Genomic DNA, 19,831 nt, shown 5'->3' with positions numbered 1-19,831 from the left:
GATTTGAAGTCTGGATTCCTGGGCATGGTCCAGTACCCGAATAGGGAAACCTCCCCACCCCTTGTACTCTAAAGAGACTACATCTAAACACTAAGAGATCTATAAAACGCTAAACTATAAAAACCCGTTAAAACTATTTACAAAGCTAAATCTACTTCTTATTATGGAGGACGAAGCCAAAGCTACGGACACTGGAGGTTCTGACCGGGACCATGTGGTTGTGAGAAGGAAATGGAGAGATGGTTGGTCCACCCTACCCTCTATCCCCTCGGATGGAGGCAAGAGGTGAACCAGGGCGCAAGCCCAGACCAACAGACACTACTTTCAAATTCTCTGGCTCTGTGCACATGGTGCATATGTGTAACCCTACAGTGGAATACAATAGAGGTACCATCACTCAAAGAACTCTAATTCTGAAGTTAATAAGGGCCTGGATGAGAGTTTTAGTTGTCTAGACAGAAAGAAAAGGATGATCTCAGAAATACTTAGGAAGCAGACATGATAAGATTTAGAAATAGCCTGGATGTAAAGAGGAGTTGTCCTCCTAAGCGGCAATGAAGTGCTATTGGCACTTATAAGTCAGCAATGCATTCCAGCAGGGAAGTAAGTACCAGTGTTTCACTGGTAAGTGAAGTTTAAAAAAAGTGATGTCATGTTCCAACTTTTTCAGCAGGCTACAGTAAGAAGAGTATGGCATAACCAACAGTAGCCTCCTAATTCAAGAACTGACACAGCATGTGTACTGTACACTGTTCTTAATGGGCACACTACGTTCTCGTCTGCAATGTAAAACTATATTGGGAAGATCTACTTACATTATATGAGTGCTCTAGCACTGTTAAAACTTGATTTGGACTTTCCTGTGTAAATGGGATTGTGTGTTTTTTTAACCATAATTGGATAGTGCCAAGCAGTAACCAGGTCCCCCAACACTGATTTTACAGTAGTTAGTGAAACCATTCTCCAAATAAAGTTAGCTCAATCTTAGTGTGGAAAGGACATAATGGGCTGAGCACCCACAGCTTGGGTGAAATCATTGGAAGCTGCAGGTGCTCAGCCACTCTGTAAAGCCCCTTGAATCCTGGCTTTTGTAGATAAAGATGCTATCTGTGGGAGGAATATTATCCTCTCATTCAAACTCATTGTAGACCTTCTGCAATCATTGTAGTTCTATTATTTACCGGGGAGCAAGCTGGAACCTTCTCCTCTGGCCTCGATGTCTCCTCTGGCCTCGATGTCCTCTACCTGGAGTGTGGAAGGGGAAATAAAATATTTTCCTCTTAACATTCAAGCAGGAAAATAACTTACTGATGATAGTATTTAAGAAACAACCCATTGAGGTGTATTTTGAAAAAAGAACATTTTCCCCTCTGTTGCTGCCACAACCCCTCACTATTTCTTATTCTACATCCATTTCAAAATAATTCAGTTGGTATTCAATGAAAGCCAACATTTTTTAAATTTAGGTGGCTAAAGTTAATGGTGGACTTGCTCTTCTTAAAGACACTATACCAGCTATCTGCATAAATCTTCACTTTTAATACTAATACAGCCAATTACTTGGAACTGTAGATGGACATACAGTATGGTCCGCAGACTAGGTTGTACCAGTTAAGGAAAGGACAATGTGATACTTAGGACTTATCTACAGTTTTTGTATTCCTTTAATCTACATCTCAATTTCATCCTAAATGTGAGTAATACTGACATAATAAGCACCTTTATATCAGTACAACTGCACCCACTGTAGGGGATTGTACTATTTAAACTATATAGGCTTCTGTAGGCAAAACAGTATAAAAACTGTGTGAAGACCAGCCCTTACTTCAGTAACGAAGTACAATCAGATCTCGTTGCCACTATAGTTCAAACTGTGTTAGCTGGAAGAATGTTTAAACAATTCTTGTGAGCAAGACATTACCATGGTGGTAGCCTTGGCTAGTGTTGACAAGATTTAACTATGTCATAAAACATTTTACAAAATCATGCTATAAACTAAGGACCTGCAGTACAGCTGTTGCATGTTCTGGAATGTGATTTGTTGAGTTTGCACAGGTGAGTGTCTTAACTACCAGGCTATAGACTCATTCTCACTCTCTTTCCCTGGCCCAATGACGATCCACTGCCGTTCATAGTGGCAATTCAGTCATTCACCTAGGATGTGGCAGACCCAAGTTCAAGTCCCTGCTCCAAAGACTACTTAATTATTTATAAAAAGTGGAACAGCTTCAAGAGAATGAGAAAGTTCCATGCCAGAATATCCCATAGCCCAGTGGCTAGCACACTCTCCTACAATGAGGAAAGACCCAAGTTCAAATTCCTTCTCCACAGCAGGCAAAGGGGGGAACTGTACCTGGGTCTCCCACATCCCAGGTGAGTGCTGGTTAATAACCACTGGGCTAAAGCTTATGAGGGAAGTGGGCACTTCCTCATTTTGTGATCCTTGGCTTGCTTTTGTCAAAACGTCTGACAGTCACAGCAAAATTTTTCAACATTAACAAAAAGTTTTGATGTTTTTGGTTAGGTCAAAACTATTTGACAAACTTGACACAAATTTGCAAAGAATTCCTTTGGTTGACCTGAAACTGCATTTTTCAGTGAATAAACTATTGAGGTGAAAAACGTTGCCCAGCTCTACTCTCAATTCCCTTTCCCACATCTTTGGCTCACTGAGGCAATGGCCTTTTCTATTTCTTTAGACAAGCTTCCCAATACCAGTGCAAGAGTCACTATACATAATAAAATTGTATAGTCAGGGCCAGACACAAATAAGACAGAAAACTGTAGTGAATGCATAAAAGGTCAGACTGTGTATAACCCTTGTATGAATAAAAGGAAGCTACTGAAGATTGTATATGCTGTTACCAAAGAGTTGAGTAATGGACAGATAAGTTTGATTTAGATTTTGTTAATTGTGTTTTGCACAGGGATAGAATTAAGGTTGTTTGAATAGTGGTTTGCATGCTGATCAATGAGAATTTTTCTGTTTATTAGTAAGAGTACTGAGGTTAGTGACAGAATTGTTCATGTATCCTTCGCTTGTGATTTCTATAGTTCTCAGTGTTTTGTTTATTTTTAGTGATGTGTGGAAAGGTACAGTGTGTCCTGTTTTGAATCACATTTGCAATGTTAACAATTAATGAAGTTTTGTTTGGAAATATGCCATGTGGCTCTGTCTACATGAAGCTAGAAACTCTGGTACCTAAACTGGTTTTATACATAGTTTAAAACTGGTTTAGGCTAACTTAGTTGAATGGGGTCAAACTATCTTTAAAGCAAATTTAGCAACAGCTTCAGTTTTAAACTGTGTGTTTTTAAACAGTAAACTCAACAACAACAAAACAATACAGGTAGCACAATTCCCAACCCAGAGTAGATGGAGACCATATCTAGGGTGCCCAAGATTTGTTCAACTAAATACTGCTTTGTGTACACCTTGGGAGCCTGCAGTTCACACTAAATATGTGAAAAACAGAGTAGCCTGTGGCTGACTTTAGTATGGAGGTGTGATCCACTGAGACTATTACTACCATCATGCAACATTCTCTCTTAAACTGAATGATTGCCCTGAGATCAGGATGGTGCATTGCTTGCTGGGACCCATAGTCTCCGTTAGCTACATCTCTAAATTAAAGAGGAGGGCAGTTAGCTACCTTCAGTTCAGGACTCTATGGGTATGTCTACACAGCAATTAGACACCAGCTGCTGGCCCGTGCCCGCTGACTCGGGCTTGTGACATAGGCGCCCACTCCGTGGGTGCTCTGGGGCTGGAGCACCCACGGGGAAAAATTAGTGGGTGCTCTGCACCCACCGGCAGCCAAGCTCCCCTCCCTGCCTCTGCCTCCTCCCCTGAGTGCGCCGCGTCCCCGCCTACCTCCCAGTGCTTGCCGCCGCAAAACAGCTGTTTCGTGGCGTAACAAGCTCTGGGAGGGAGGGGGGAGGAGCGGGAACGTGGCGTGCTCATGGGAGGAGGCGGGGCTGGGGTGGGGATTTGAGGAAGGGGTTGGAATAGGGGCAAGGAGGTGGCAGAGTTGGGGCGGGGACTTTGGGGAAGGGGTTGGAATGGGGGCGGGGCAGGGGTGGAGTCGGGGCGACACCGGGGACAGAGGGGGGTCAAGCACCCACCAACGCCAGCAGAAGTCGGTACCTATGGCTCATGGGGCTCAGGCTGCGGGGCTGTTTCATTGCTGTGTAGCCTTTGGGCTCAGACTGGAGCCCATGCTCTAGGACCCTTTGAGGTGGGAGGGTTCCAGAGCTCAGGCTCCAGCGCAGGCACAGAAGTCTACACAGCAATGAAACATCCCTGGAGACCGAGCCCTGTGAGCCTGAGTCAGCTGGCACAGGCCAGCTGCGGATGTTTAATTGATGTATAGACATATCCTGTGAGCTGCAATTTTAGCACCTGAATTATACTTATTGTATAACTGTATGGCCAACACAAATCTGCAAATATGGGATCTAAAACTAGACTGGACAATACAATAGAACAGGGGTAGGCAACCTATGGCACGGGTGCCGAAGGCAGTACGCGAGCTGATTTTCAGTGGCACTCACACTGCCCGGGTCCTGGTCACCGGTCCAGAGGGCTCTGCATTTTAATTTAATTTTAAAGGAAGCTTCTTAAACATTTTAAAAACCTTATTTACTTTACATACAACAGTAGTTCAGTTATATATTATAGACTTATAGAACGAGACCTTCTAAAAAGGTTAAAATGTATTACTGGCACGCAAAACCTTAAATTAGAGTGAATAAATGAAGACTTGGCACACCACTTCTGGAAGGTTGCCGACCCCTGCAATAGAACAGGTACTGCAGGGAAAACCCCTACCTGTAGGAAGAGAGACTGAATGGATTCAATAGGTATTATATAGAGGAAAGATGGTGCTGTGGTTTGGGTGCTAGCCTGTGCCTTTGGGAGACCTGGGTTCAAATCCATGCTCCATTACAGACTCTCTGTGTGACCTTGGACAAGCCACTTAGTCTCTCTGTGCCTTAGTTCATTTTACAGGTGGGATAATACAGGGGTGTTTTGAGATTAAAGACTATGAGGCACTTCTATGCTATGCTTAATAACTTTATTGACTTATTGTAGGCAGAAATGGGTCTTCAGGAGCATTTGAATGAAGAGACAATAATAGTGTATTAGCTAAAAATGGGTGTTCCATGCACAAGGGCTGTATGGAAAAAGCTACTTCCTCCATCTCCAATTTCTAATGTGATTATGTAATTAAAGACTGTACTATAATACATACACACAAGGGAGCTGAATTAAGGTTGACCAAACTGTGCATGCGCCATCCCCACAGAGCAACTGAGCATGCTTCCTCCAGCCTAGGACTGCAGGGGCAAAGCTCGACTTTCCCTGTAATAGCTGCCCTGGGCCAGGAGTGGGGCACTAGACTGAGAGTAGGGAGTCTGTCTCTCCTGTTGCCACCCAGACAGCGTGGAGAGGGAATGCAGATGATTATTCAAACTCTGAGTAGACAAAAGTCAGACGGAGGGATGGACAGGAGTAGATTGAGATAAGGAGTCTGGTGAGCCTGGGATTTGGGGGGCATGAAAGGGTGAGAACTGTGATTGTCTTAGCTAGAAGGCTGTGAGGAAAGGCTAGGAATATCAGGGGAAGGGAGACTGGGATTGATTGGGCAAGGAGACTAGGACTGGGTGTGGGGAGGAGGAAAGACTGGAAGTGAGAGGGAGATTCGGACTCAGACAGTGAGTTTGGAGAGGAAGACTCGAACTGGCTAGGCAAAAAGACAGGGAAAAGAAGCCCGAGGACTGGGACTGGGTAGGTAAGGAGAATGGGACAAGAAGCCTGGATGGGGAGGAACAGGAGCAATCTCCCCTCCCTCCAGAGCCTGGAATGGCACCCAGCATTCTTGAGTCTCACCATTTCTCTGCTGTCAGCAAATATCTGTGAAACCCACTGGCAAAATGTATATCTCATCCCCCTAGTGCTGTTCCACACAGAGGATGACAACCTGCTCTTTAAAAAAGGGAAGGAGGAGGATCCGGGGAACTGCAGACCAGTCAGCCTCACCTCAGTCCCTGGAAAAATCATGGAGCAGGTCCTCAAGGAATCAATTCTGAAGCACTTAGAGGAGAGGAAAGTGATCAGAAACAGTCAGCATGGATTCACCAAGGACAAATCATGCCTGAGTAACCTAATTGCCTTCTATGATGAGAAACCTGGCTCTGTGGATATGGGGAAAGCAGTGGACGTGATATACCTTGACTTTAGCAAAGCTTTTGATACGGTCTCCCACAGTATTCTTGCCAGGAAGTTAAAAAAGTATGGATTGGATGAATGGACTCTAAGGTGGATAGAAAGCTGGCTAGATTGTCGGGCTCAATGGGTAGTGATCAACAGCTCGATGTCTAGTTGGCAGCCGGTATCAAGCGAAGTGCCCCAAGGGTTGCCAAGAAAGCTAATGGCATTTTGGGCTGTATAAGTAGGAGCATTGCCAGCAGATTGAGGGACGTGATCATTCCTTTCTATTCAGCATTGGTGAGGCCTCATCTGGAGTACTGTGTCCAGTTTTGGGCCCCTCACTACAAGAAGGATGTGGAAAAATTGGAAAGAATCCAGCGGAGGGCAACAAAAATGATTAGGGGGCTGGAGCACATGATTTATGAGGAGAGGCTGAGGGAACTTGGATTATTTAGTCTGCAGAAGAGAAGAATGAGGGGGGATTTGATAGCTGCTTTCAACTACCTGAAAGGGGATTCCAAGGAGGATGGATCTAGACTGTTCTCAGTGGTACAAGATGACAGAAAAAGGAGTAATGGTCTCAAGTTGCAGTGGGGGAGGTTTAGGTTGGATATTAGGAAAAACTTTTTCACTAGGAGGGTGGTGAAGCACTGGAATGGGTTACCTAGGGAGGTGGTGGAATCTCCTTCCTTAGAGGTTTTTAAGGTCAGGCTTGACAAAGCCCTGGCTGGGATGATTTAGGTGGGGATTGGTCCTGCTTTGAGCAGGGGGTTGGACTAGATGACCTCCTGAGGTCCCTTCCAACCCTGATATTCTATGATTCGTCCTATCAGATATGCCATTAGCTCAAGAGGCAGAGGTGTGAGTGGTGGAACTAAAGGTTCCAACTCTGCTGATGACCCATGAGGGTGTCTATATGTTGCCACATGATGGATTTTTTGTTGTTTGCAGTTTTTTTTTAAAACTATGACATTACACACACACACACACACACTGCTAAAAAAGAACATTATCAAGTTGGAAACTGAAAAGTTAGGAAACAAGCAACCTTAATTCTGCTCCCACCCCCCACTTTTGAACATGCATTTTGAGTCTTTATTTACATAATCTCATACTATTTTTTCCACAGGACCCCTCACTCATTTCTCTAGTAAACCTATTTTACATATACATAGGAAATTTGATCACATTGGAGAATCATGTTATAATAGTCTCCTGAGAGTGTTATAACATGGTTTGGTTTCACCTCTGTAGAAAAGGCCAAACTGGGTTTTAATAACGCTACTGCATCATGTTTTTACATGACCCAGTGCTGTTATTATGGAATGCATTTTGTAATAAGATCCCTGTGTGGCTGGACCCTGAATTACATGCTTCCTAGAACAGAATCATTAAGACAGAGGGTCAGTTTTGATTCTGTTTATAACCAAATTACTCAGCAAGGTCGTATGTTTTGGCCTCATCCACACAGGCCATGCCAAACCATTTTATTTGTAAATTTATTTGAGCATAAGCTTTTGTGGGCTACAGCCCACTTCATCGGATGTAGCCCACGAAAGCTTATGCTCAAATAAATTTTAGTCTCTAAGGTGCCACAAGTACTCCTGTTCTTTTTGCAGATACAAACTAACACGGCTGCTACTCTGAAACCTGTCATTTTATTTGTGGGTTTAATAATAGGTATCACATTATTTATCCTGACCCTGACAACATTTTCCCTCCTTTTTGTAATGTCACCCCAACCTGTTTCCTACCAGGGGCATTGACCTTAGCTTCTTTTAAATGCCTCTGGTGTTCAACCAACAAGTGTTGCTGGTAAGTGATTTATGGTCAACTCTTACCAAGAAAGAGCACAGCTTGCCTTTAAATCTTAACATTAAGCATGTGCTCAAGGGCTTTTCTCGATTGTGGTATGAGTTAGGATCTGAAACAAAGGCACTAGCTAGACACTTCTATGCTATTGTGGTAATTGAAAATTACTAAAACTTTCTAAAACAATTCAACTGAGACCAAACATGAGAATTTTCAGCCCACAGAAGAACTTTTCCAAAAGTTACAAAGAGTGAAAACACTGGGTCATAACAAAATTCTATATGTAACTTGTAGGTTTAGCTTCAGCTAATACTAATACACAAATCTCATTGATGCAACGGAGTTTTGCCATTTATTACTATGGGTACAGGATCATAACCATAATGTACAAATACATGATGTAAGTTTAGGCACAGACACAGTCATATACCTTTGGCAGTGCCAATTCTATTTATTTTTATATTGATTTTTTACCTGAAGGTTGGGCCTCAGACCCATAAAAGTAAGGTTGAGGGCCTCTCCACTGGAATCCTCTGTTCTGACTATGATACGTTGGAACAAAAGAAGTTGTGTGTGCTTGCTGGAAGCTACATTCCCTTCCTCCTTCTTGCATTTCTAAGGAACAATATTTATCAGTTGATATTGATTATATACACAATTCTATGAACAAAAGATAAATCATATTCTGCATTTTTTGGAAATAACATTTTATAAGAGAAGTGCCACAATATTCATGTGTGATTTTAATTTCTCCGAACTAGTTAGCACCCTCCCTCTCACAGTTGACATAATTAACTACGGTTCTGTTCATGTGCTCATAGCTCAATTTCTATCCACACTCATCATAGTTACAAACAGTACAAGAGTGTTTAGAAACCATGCTGAAAATCTACTATGGTGGTAGTCAATAGCACAGTTTTGGTTAACACAGCTATGTCTAAAAAAAATCTTTGTCCACATTGGAGCCTTTAAATCATATTGGAAACAGTTAAACATGAATCCACAAGTCATGGTAGATGCTAATGTGGTTTGATGCGCCATTGATGAGAGGATCTTATAGGGACACCTTAATCCATTTTCATGCATCCTTTTTTGCATATCCAGTATCAGGTCTTCGAAAAGCATGTACCCCCAAATGCCAAACAATGTGGCAATGGAAAAAAGAGATGTACCGATAAAAAACCCAAAGCACCCAGTACAGAGGACTTGACATATATCTTAAGACTCCATACACTTATCAAGGTTATCAAGAAGCTTCCATCCACTTACATAAACAACACAAAACAAAGGGCGGGGAGGAAAAGAAAGGATTCTTCTTACATTTGTGTATAAATATGATCAAAAGCCTGAGACTTGATTAAATCTTTCCTCTTGTTGTGTGGATAACATATAAAATCAAGAGAACCATGCCCATTTCCATTATCTGCATTTCATCAACAAATAGGCACAAAGGATAAGTAATTGTGCAGTAACAGTATTTTAAAATGCATCAATTGTCATTAGAACTGATGCTGACTCAAGCTTTAAATTGAGAATAATTACAAAGTATTTTGAAGCATCAGCATTCACAGACTGAGCTGTGAAAAAATATAAATGTGTGTTCAAAACTCTTCAATGCTGTTAATCCTGAAGAACACTTCCTGAAAGCAGAATGGGAAATCCTGAGTCATCTAATTGCTACAGAACCAAAATAGCTTTAGTCAGTAAGTACAAGAACAGTCATTATTCTGACAGTAATCATTATTGTATTTACTGCATACATACATTTTATTAGCTGTGTAACTGGATGGAAATATTATTTCACCTAAGTTTGGGAAATCATGAAATTTTCTAAAATCAGGAAGCTTTGACTCAAATTCTTCCTTCAGTTAGTGTCAGCAAGTTCTCCCAGGATTTACTTAATTGACAAATTGCCTGGGGGAATTGTTGAAAGGTAATAGATATCATCAATATAGCGGCGTTACTGGTAAAATTAACATGATGCCAACCTGTGATAAATCCATTCCCTCGCCGTCTGCTCTGAATTGTTCTTTTCTTTACCACACAAGCCTTGCAAATGAATGACTTCAGATTCTGGAACTGCGTGTGCAAAGATCCCTGCAGACAGTGGGCTTAAATCAATGACTGTGGTAGGTTCTTTTTCTCTTTTCAAGAGTAGCACCACTATAACACCTAAACAGCAATCAAAAGAATTTGGCTAGTCCTGCCTCATAGTATCTTTTGGTTTGTCTTCTTCACAAACCAAAGCTAAAAATATTCCATAATGAAAGAGGATTCTTGGGGGGAGGGGGAGGGGGAGGAAGAGGAAGGAGGTATTTGTTTCCTCCCTTTTCTTAATAAAGTTTGCTTTTCTTGCTCCACTCATCTCTGTAAATTGCTTTGCATCCCTTGCTTTCTATTACACTGTCTTGCCTCTGCAGACAGACCTGACTAGACCTACCTAACCATTATCTTAGGCAACGATGGCTAAGGCAACTTGATAAGGACTGATGCATAGATGCCTGTGTTTATTACAGTGATGGAAACTGAATCAGTGAGAATCAAGTCTGTGCATTTTACTTCATATACCCCAAGAAACACTTGGCAGAATAACTTCAGCCATATTTTAGATATTTGTTGATTGATAGAATATAACCTAGACTAAAGATAAAAGGAGAAATATAAGTCAAAAGACTTGATTTGTTTTGATCCTATGGAATCCTGTTTTGATGGAAAAGTCCAGTTGTCCAGAGGTCAAATAGAAGTCATTTAACTAAGGTCCCAATATAGCAAGGTGCTGCATTTCCTGAACTTCCACTGATTCAAATGGGATTTTTCAAACACTAATTACCTTGACATGATCAGGTCCTAATAACTTACCCATTTTTTTTTAATTTTTGGAATGGTGGTAGTGGTTAGGAGAGAGTGCAAGGGTGGGGATTCTCTGCCTACAAGCTAGTCTGCTGATTCTCACAAACCCAAACTGATTTTCATTGGGACAACAATTCCTTCAGTAACTAAGAGGAGACCCAAATGGCTACTTGATAAGATTGAAAGGTTGACAAGATGGTCACTGACTAACTAGAGAGGTTTAACTAGCTCCTGGTGGAGTTCAACTCACCCAAAGCTTCAGTTAATTTTCCTAACAAAGTTTCTACGTTGACAAACCTGATTATCGATACAATTTTGTTCACAATTTGTAGCTTTATTTTTCTGTCAAGTTTCTATAGATAGATCCCATTAATGCTAAAATCCTCCCCAGGCATTTTTGGGAGAAGAAGCTCAGAAAGTGCTTATGAAGAAAGGAGCAATTTTTTCACCTTTTCAATAGCCGAAGATCACCCATAGAGTAATTTTCTGAATACAATGCTGTAGCTCTCAGTAGATCAGATTTATGATGCTTATGGGAAGACTGCTAAGAATAAATACTGAAAGATCTTGGCTCCCAGCACTACGTCAAGTTGTGCCAGGAAATAAGTACTAATTGTATCTATAAAGATAACTTTATAATAGCAGCAACAACCAATCACATAAGTTTGTTGGGTTGCCAATGTCCACAGCTAAACTGGCATCTCTAGGGAATGCGTCCGAATCCTTGCCTTTCAAACTGAAAAGTTGGAAAACTATTTTATTAGTCTGGGAGCTCTCTCTGCCATATATGTAGCATAACTAAAAAAAGAAAAAGATATTCAAACTACTCTAAATATTCAAGAGTATAGACTGACTATTTTTCCACAACAGAACTGTTCGCCTAGGGAATGTTTAGACTACAATAAAAGGTGTCTTTTTAAAAAAAAAAAAAACCTACTGTAGATATGTTAGTTAGTCCACCACCTGTCTGTGACCTGCCAATCTTGTGGTTTTAAATTAAATAGGAAAATATAAATGTATTTCTTTAATCTCCCCTGTTGCTGTGGGAAAGGTGCACGCAAACAACAGGAGAAACTATCAGCCTAATCCAAAACCCATTGAAATAAAAAGAAAGATTCTCATTGACTTCAATGGCCGATTTGGATAAGGCTGTGTATACCACTCCTGCAACTGACTCAGCTTGGTAAAATCCCTACGCCTGTATGGGATCATGCTTAAGACAGGAGGGGTCCACCCACATAATCAGTTCCAGGATTGGGGCCTAATTGGCTACAAAGGAAAAACAGTTAAACTGACTATACACACAATGCTGTCAAATGTACTAAGTAAGCAAACTGAAAAAGCAGTAAAATAATTTCTCTAATATCTTTATTAAGGAACCTTTATGAATTCCTCTGAAATGTTTATGGCAGAAGTTCTCAGAAACACTTTAATATCAGAAACTGCAACACATTTTGTAATTCTCATTTTTTAAGCAGATGACCAATTTTGTATTTCCTTATTGTTTTTGAAGCAGCAAAAAACTATAATAAAAGTAAAACTAACCTCTCCAATAGCCTCAACATTAATTTTACTTGTATGCGGGCCACAGGCAGAGGAGGTCAGCTAGGGAAGGGTGGGGAGGGGAAAAGGTTGAAATGAGACCAATGAAAACCTCCATTTTAAAATAAAAAATATTGATGGGTACAGTTTTTCAAGTAAGAATGTGTGACTTTTGAAAGGGATGTGTATATACTCACATTGCCCTCCAAGAGCTCCTCCAAAGAACACCCTCTGTGTGACTGCTGATATTTCTCTTGAAAAAGTTTTCCATCAAACACCTTCCAGGGCATCAAATCATCCATATTCATTGGAAAGCCACAGGCACTATTGGCCATAATCAAAGTTGTAAGCCCACGAATGAAGAGAGAACCAAGCTGTACAGCTCTGGAATCAACCTGGACAAGCTGTTGAAATTAAAAACACAGACACCAGAGGATCTAAGTGAACTTCTGAGTGATGATTCCACCATAACACAAACTATACCAAGCACAGGCCACCTCTGCACCAAACAATAAGAATGATTCTTGATGCTGGCTTTAGGCCTGGCGAACTCTGATATTTCTGTCCTCTACCCCCCACAGGTGCAAAAGAGCTTTGTAGCATCATCAAGTTTATTTGTATATTGCGGTTTTAATTCATTGAAGTAAAGGAATTTGTGAAATTTGTTTACAAGAAATAAGGAGTTCAATAACGCACTCAAGTTTAAAAAATTGATATACTTAAAACTAAAAATTGGCTCAGTGAAAGACCAAAGAAACGAGTAAAGTAAATTATAATCTCTACAATACTCCTTAAATATTAGCAGTTCACTATAGGGATTCTTTTGGTGTAATTTAAAACTTTAACTGAAATGATTAATTGATTCATAGACTTTTCATAACTGGGTCAAATGAGAAATGTTACCACACTTGATGGAGACCATACAAGCTATAAGATTTGAAGGAGCAGGGTTAATTGTGTTCAAATTGTAGAAATATGTTAAACACTGTAAGACTTCCTCTGCCAGCAGTCCAAAGGTCAAATAATTTCTCTTCAATGTGGATTTCTTCAGAAGAAATACTGGAATGGTAGCGACATCATCTAAAAAATACAAAATGAACCTAAAACCTTGCAGCTAGGCAAGGGATTTAACCGGCTGCCATGCCAGAGTACAAAAGCCATAAAAGCTCTGGAGCCAGCAAGGGGACAATTCCCCTGATGTAGGCATTGCATGGGCAGGTCGAGGCTGCCTTCTGAGCAATGCCACTTCCACAGGCCCTGGCACAGGAGTCTGCCAGGTGCAGGAGGGCTTCATGCTTGGCAATGCCACCCTTGATAGAACAGCCCATGGAGGTTGCCATAAATTAAGGCAAGTGCCCTGGCTGCATAAGTTACATCAGGGGCTGCACTGGCTCTGAGAGTAGCCCATATTAGGGAGGGCAGAAAGGTGGCTTAAAGCCTCCTTTGTCTACCCTCTATTCCATAGGGCTGTGAGTTCTCTGCTTAAGGTGCAACATAGAATCTCAGCCATTATCACTAACAATATCAGCAGCTTACAGCTTGAAGGATCCCAAAGAGATTCAGAAACTATGTATATACAGCACCTCTGAAAAGCACCTACAGAGTGAAGATAACAGTATACAGAACACTGAACCGCACTCGATTTTTACCAAGGGACAGCATAGCAAAACCAAAGAGGCATAGACTCTTTACCGGTCACTTGGAGCAAACCAGGCCTCAGATTTTAAGGTCTCATCCAAAGGATCAACACACAGTAAAGTATAAGGAACATAATGTATCTAGCTCCCTAGGGCGAAGAATTTCTAAGTAATCCCTATTGTTATTCACTAAACTGAAGGATGTTGTGTAATTCAATTAGATGAAATAGAAGTTTACCCAATTCTAATACCATATTCAAGATGAAGGGGAAAAAAACCCATACAAACCTGGATCATTTAGAACTAAAGTTGTCTCAGTGACATGCCAAGGAAATGAGTATAGCTCCTTGTAATTTTTTTGAATTATATATAATTGTACTTAATGAGATGCACCTTGTCATCTTCAAAATGAAACCTGCTTGGTTTGTGATTATGAAATAAGATTTAGTAAGAGGGAGTATAGACAGAGGAAAAACACTGATGGGAATCTTCAGGATTCCCTCTGGGGTCAACGTAATTCCTGCTGGGGGAACCTCCCAGAATTCTATCATCCTTCAACAAGCTTTTACGCCCCTTAACTACAATTATTTTGTATTACAGTAGGCTAAGTGTGAGCATAAATCAAGTTCCTAGAACCCGAGTTATAAACAGAATGGAAATATTGAACCAAATTAGCCGAATCCCAAAGGCTAACATTGTAATACACTTTACTCCAACCAACTACAATAACATTACCAAAATTTATAATGACACATGCCCTACATAGTTGTTCTATTAATTTTAGATTAATGCAAAAAAAAAAAAAAAGAAAGATACAGTATATTTCAGACAGATTCTGAAATGCCATCTTCCCTAGAAGACTTCCCAGTACTAATGTTCAGGAATTTAATTGTAGAACACAAAAATTTTCACAAAGCACAATGAAAATAGCCTTCAATACCTGTCCATGGTTCTCACTATAAACCAGCAGTTTACAATCTTAGTAATAAGAAAGTATCCTATATTAAATGTGATTTTTATTGTATGAGGATTTTACGTCTGAGATTTTCTTCGTTCGTTTTCTGAACTAAAATGGGGTACCTGCAGCATACTTATTGCTTTTCTGGTGTGATTCATTCACATCCATTGCTCTCAGAGAACTCATCTTTTCCCTTCCTAATCCAACCCTCCTATTTTGTCTGTTTTACAAACATGGAGAGGAGAATAAAATGAGAAGTTCACTAACCTGAAGACTGAGTAAATGTTCATAATGTATTTATTGCACCAGAAGCAGTGAATCATTAATTATTAATAATAATTACTACTATTAGTTATTTGTATTACCTCAGTCATGGACCAGGATCCCATTGTGGATAACTAAAAGACAGTGCTTGCCCCAAAATGCTTATAATCTAAATCTAGTGATTAGGGTAGATAGACTCAGGGACTTTAAGGTCAGAAGGGACCAGCATGATCATCTAGTCTGACCTCCTGTACATTGCAGGTCACAGAACCTCACCTACCCACTCCTGTAATAGACCCATAACCTCTGGCTGAGTTACTGAAGTCATCAAATCATGATTTAGAAACTTTACATTACACAGAATCCACCATTTATTCACATTCAAATCAGCAAGTGACCAATGCCTTATGCTGCAGAGGAAGGCAAAAAACCCCTAGGACCTCTGCCAATCTGACCTGGGGGAAAATTCCTTCTTGACCCCAAATATGGCAATCAGTTAGATCCTGAGCATGTGGGCAGGACCCACCAGCCAGACACCTGGGAAACTCAGAGCCCTCCCCAGTTAGTGTCCCATCTCTGGCCATTGGATAGATTTGCTAAGACACCGATAGGCCATATGCCACAGTAGGTAATCTCATCATACCATCCCCTCCGTAAACTTACCAAGCTTAGTCTTAAAATAAGTTAGGTTTTTTGCCCCCACTACTCCCCTTGGAAGGCTGTTCCAGAACTTCACTCCTCTGATGGCTAGAAACCTTCATCTAATTTCAAGTCTAAACTTACTGATGACCAGTTTGTATCCATTTCTTCTTGCGCCTACACTGTCCTTAACTTAAACAACTCCTTTCCCTCCCTGGTGTTTTCCCCTGTGATGTACTTACAGAAAGCAATCATCTCTCTTCTCATCCTTCATTTTGTTAGGTGAAACAAGCCAAGCTCCTTGTGTCTCCTCTCGTACGGTAGGTTCTCCATTCCTCTGATCATCCTCATAGCCCTTCTCCCGTTCCAGTTTGAATTAATCTTTCTTAAACATGGGTGGACCATAACTGCACTCAGTATTCCAAATGAGATCTCACCAGTGCCTTGTATAATGGTAATAAAACTTCCGTATCTCTACTGGAAATACCTCAGCTGATGCATCCTAAGACTGCATAAGCCTTTTACATGGCCACATCACATTGGCAGCTCACAGACATCTTGTGATCAACCAACACACTTAGATCTTTCTCCTCTTCTGTCACTTCCAACTGATACGTTCCCAGTTTATAAGAAAAATTCTTCTTGTTAGTCCCTAAGTGCATGACCTTGCACTTGGCACTATTAAATTTCATCTCATTTCTATAACTCATTTTTAAGGTTGCACAAATCTTCTTGTATAATATTCCAGTCTTTCTCCATAGTAGCAGTACCTCCCAACTTTATGCCATCCACAAATTTTATTAGCACACTCCCACTTTTTGTACCAAGATTATTAATGAAAATGTTAAATAAGACTGGTCCCAAGACTGATTCTTAAGGAATTCTACTAGTAATCTCCCTTCAGCCTGACAGTTCATCCTTCAGCATGACCCATTGTAGTCTCCCCTTTAACCAGTTCCTTACCCACCTTTCAGTTCATTTATTAATCCTCATTTTCTCCAATTTAACTAATAATTTTCCACGTGGAACTGTATCAAATTCTTTACTGAAATCCAGGTAGATTATATTGACTGCATTTCTATTTTCTATAAAATCAGTTATTGTCTCAAAGAAAGAGATCACATGGCACAAACTGCCTTTTGTAAAACCATGTTGTATTTTATCCTAATTATTGTTTACCTCTATGTCCTCAACTACTCTCTCTTTCAAAATTTGTTCTAAAACCTTGAATATAGCTGAGGTCAAATTAATGTATTCAAACTATAAGTCAAACTGTAGTTTCTTAGATCACTTCCCCTCACCCCCATTCTTAAATATAGGTACTATATTTAAAATCTTCCAGTTCAGAGGGTACAACCCTCGAGTTTATGAATTCATTCAAAATCCTTGCTATTGGGCTTGCAATTTCATGTGTCAGTTCCTTTAAGATTTTTAGATGGAGATTATCCAGGACTGTTGATTTGGTCCCATTAAGCTGTTTGAGTTTGGCTTCCACCTTGGATATGGTAATTTCTACTTCCATATCCTTCTTCCCATTAGCCACCCTACCAATGACCCCAGGCTCATCATTACCCTTCTTAACAACAGAGGCAAAGCATTCATTTAAAATGTCGGGCCAAACCTAGATTATCTTTAATCTCCATCCATCCTCAATGCTTAGCGGCCCCACTTCTTCTTTCTTTGTTTTCTTTTTATTTATATGGCTAAAGAACCTTTTACCGTTAGTTTCAATTTCCTTTGGAAGATCCAACTCTGCTTGGCTTTTGGCAATTCTCACTTTTTCCCTACACCTTCTGACCTCAAAGAGGTAGCATTCCTTGCTGATCCATCCCTTTTTGGCCTTCTCCTTTCTCTTAATAACCTGTTTGAGATGCTTGTTCATTCAGTTTGCTCTGCATACTTTCCCTACAATTCCCCACCCCCCTTCCTTGGGATGTAGGCTTCAGATTGTTTCTGCACAGATTGTAAGCACAGATGATCTTCAGTGGGATTCTATACCTCCCTAGAGGAGGAGAGTGAAGGTGAGACAAGATTATAGTGATCAACAGGTGGGTCAGGCTATGGTGCTATAAGTAGGGCTTTGGGAGGCATTCACAGACAGAGCACTGTTGTCACGGGATGGACTCCACCTGAGTGGGCAGGGAAATAGACTTCTGAGATGGAGGATGGCACAATTGATTGAAATAACTTTAAACTAGGAATTCAGGGGAGATGGCGGCGAGATTCTCAAGTAATCTCCATGCCTGATTCTAATATTGGGTGGGAGGAAAATCAAGTAAGAGAAGATACAACAATGGAGAAAGAAACAACAGAGGATAGAAGAATGGACATCAAGAGGAAAGGTAGTGCCAAAACTAATGACACTAACAGTCAGGTATGTGATAATGGCAGTAAAATGACAGTACCTAATTGGGCGAGGAATCTGGGCGAAGCCAAGTAGAATCAAAGATCTTTGTACACCAGTGTAAGGGTACCTGGAGAACAAAATGGAGGCACTAGAACTACTGGTGCAGGAAGTGAAACCAGATATTATAGGGATAACAAAAACATGGTGGAATAGTAGTCATGACTGAAATACAGATATTGAATGGTATTTGCTTTCAGGAAAGACAGAAATAAAGGTAAAGGTAAAGGTAGTGGAGTAGCACTGTATATTAATGACAAGGTTGACTGCAAATTAGAAGTGATGGAATGGATACAAGGAAATCTGTTTCAGTCAAAATCACTTCTGGGAAGAAAGGTTACAAAGGCTCCACTAGGATAGTGTTTGGGGTCTGCTACAGACCCCCACGGTCTGATTTGCCAATGGCTAAAGACCTCTTTTTAATATTTTAATGAAATAAATACTGCTGGGAATTGTGTGATTTGTGGTGGACTTTCATTTCTTAGCTATAGATTGGAAGACAACTAATCATGGTAGAGCCCAGATATTTCTGGATGTGATAGCCAATAGATGTCTTTGCCAAATAGTCACCAAACCAGCAAGAGGTGATGTCATTTTAGATTTAGTATTGGTAAACGGAAGGGACCTCATAGAATATCTGGTTGTAGAGGACAACCTTGGCTTGAGTGATCATGAGTTAATTCAGTTTAAAATAAGTGGAAGGATAAACAAAAATAGGCCTGCAACTGAAGTCCTTAATTTCAAAAGGTCAAACTTTAAGAAATTAAGGGAATTAGTTAGATAAGTGGACTGAACTGAAGAACTCAAGGATATGAATGTGACGGAAGCTTGGAATTACTTGGTTATGTTTCTGCAAGTCTTGAGGTTTCCCTTCAGCTTCCTCTCTCCTCCCCTGCTATCATCCACTCAAATCCCCTTCATAACTCAACCGTAATTTGTAGCTGCCTCTCCAAACCTTGGATCTTCTCTTCCGTCAGATCTATCAGGTGACATTTCAGACAAATGAAGTACCTGTCAGGCATCCTCTCCAGAATAATGTACATCCTGCAGCTTCCACATCCAGTGATCTTCATTGGATCTTCCATTCCCCAGGTCTCTACCACTGCTGCCTCTGTAGCTGTCATAGCCTTCCCTCCTAAGCTCCTGTTCACTGTGCCTAAGGAACAGGGGCTTGCTTCCTTCTCCTCCAACAGCTCTCCACCCAAACTCCTCTGTTTTCAGCTCTGTTTGTTGGCTCCTAGTAAAAATACTACCCATCCTTCTCAGAAGGATGTTGTGAGAATCAGTGTCTGCAAAATGCTTTGAGATCCCTGAATTCATAGTGCTGCAATATTACCTATTTGATAAAACTACAGATTGGCTTTCAATATTTAAAAGATTAATAACTAATAACTAAGAGTTTGGATCTCATAGTCAAGGTAGAAAGCAGACCCACAGATTATGTCAGGAAAAAAACCCATTGGTTTTAAATTTATTTTTCAATAGTATAAATCTTGCATGTCACTGTACGT

General features: G+C 40.6%; 1 protein-coding gene across 1 annotated transcript in view; it reads right to left on the bottom strand.

The window, feature by feature from the left end:
* Positions 1-1,177: 1,177 nt before the first annotated feature.
* FAM120B (family with sequence similarity 120 member B) overlaps positions 1,178-19,831 on the bottom strand; it is an 82,183-nt gene continuing 63,529 nt past the window's right edge. The window contains exons 7-10 of the mRNA XM_065401454.1: positions 12,616-12,822; positions 10,015-10,123; positions 8,501-8,641; positions 1,178-1,245 (exon numbers count right to left, since the gene is read on the bottom strand). Of these exons, the coding sequence (XP_065257526.1) occupies positions 1,178-1,245; positions 8,501-8,641; positions 10,015-10,123; positions 12,616-12,822 (525 nt within the window). The remainder of the gene's footprint in view (positions 1,246-8,500; positions 8,642-10,014; positions 10,124-12,615; positions 12,823-19,831) is intronic.

Source organism: Emys orbicularis, chromosome 3 (genome assembly GCF_028017835.1).
Source record: "Emys orbicularis isolate rEmyOrb1 chromosome 3, rEmyOrb1.hap1, whole genome shotgun sequence".
Lineage (NCBI taxonomy): Eukaryota > Metazoa > Chordata > Testudines > Emydidae > Emys > Emys orbicularis.
This window is presented reverse-complemented; position numbering and strand designations above follow the sequence as displayed.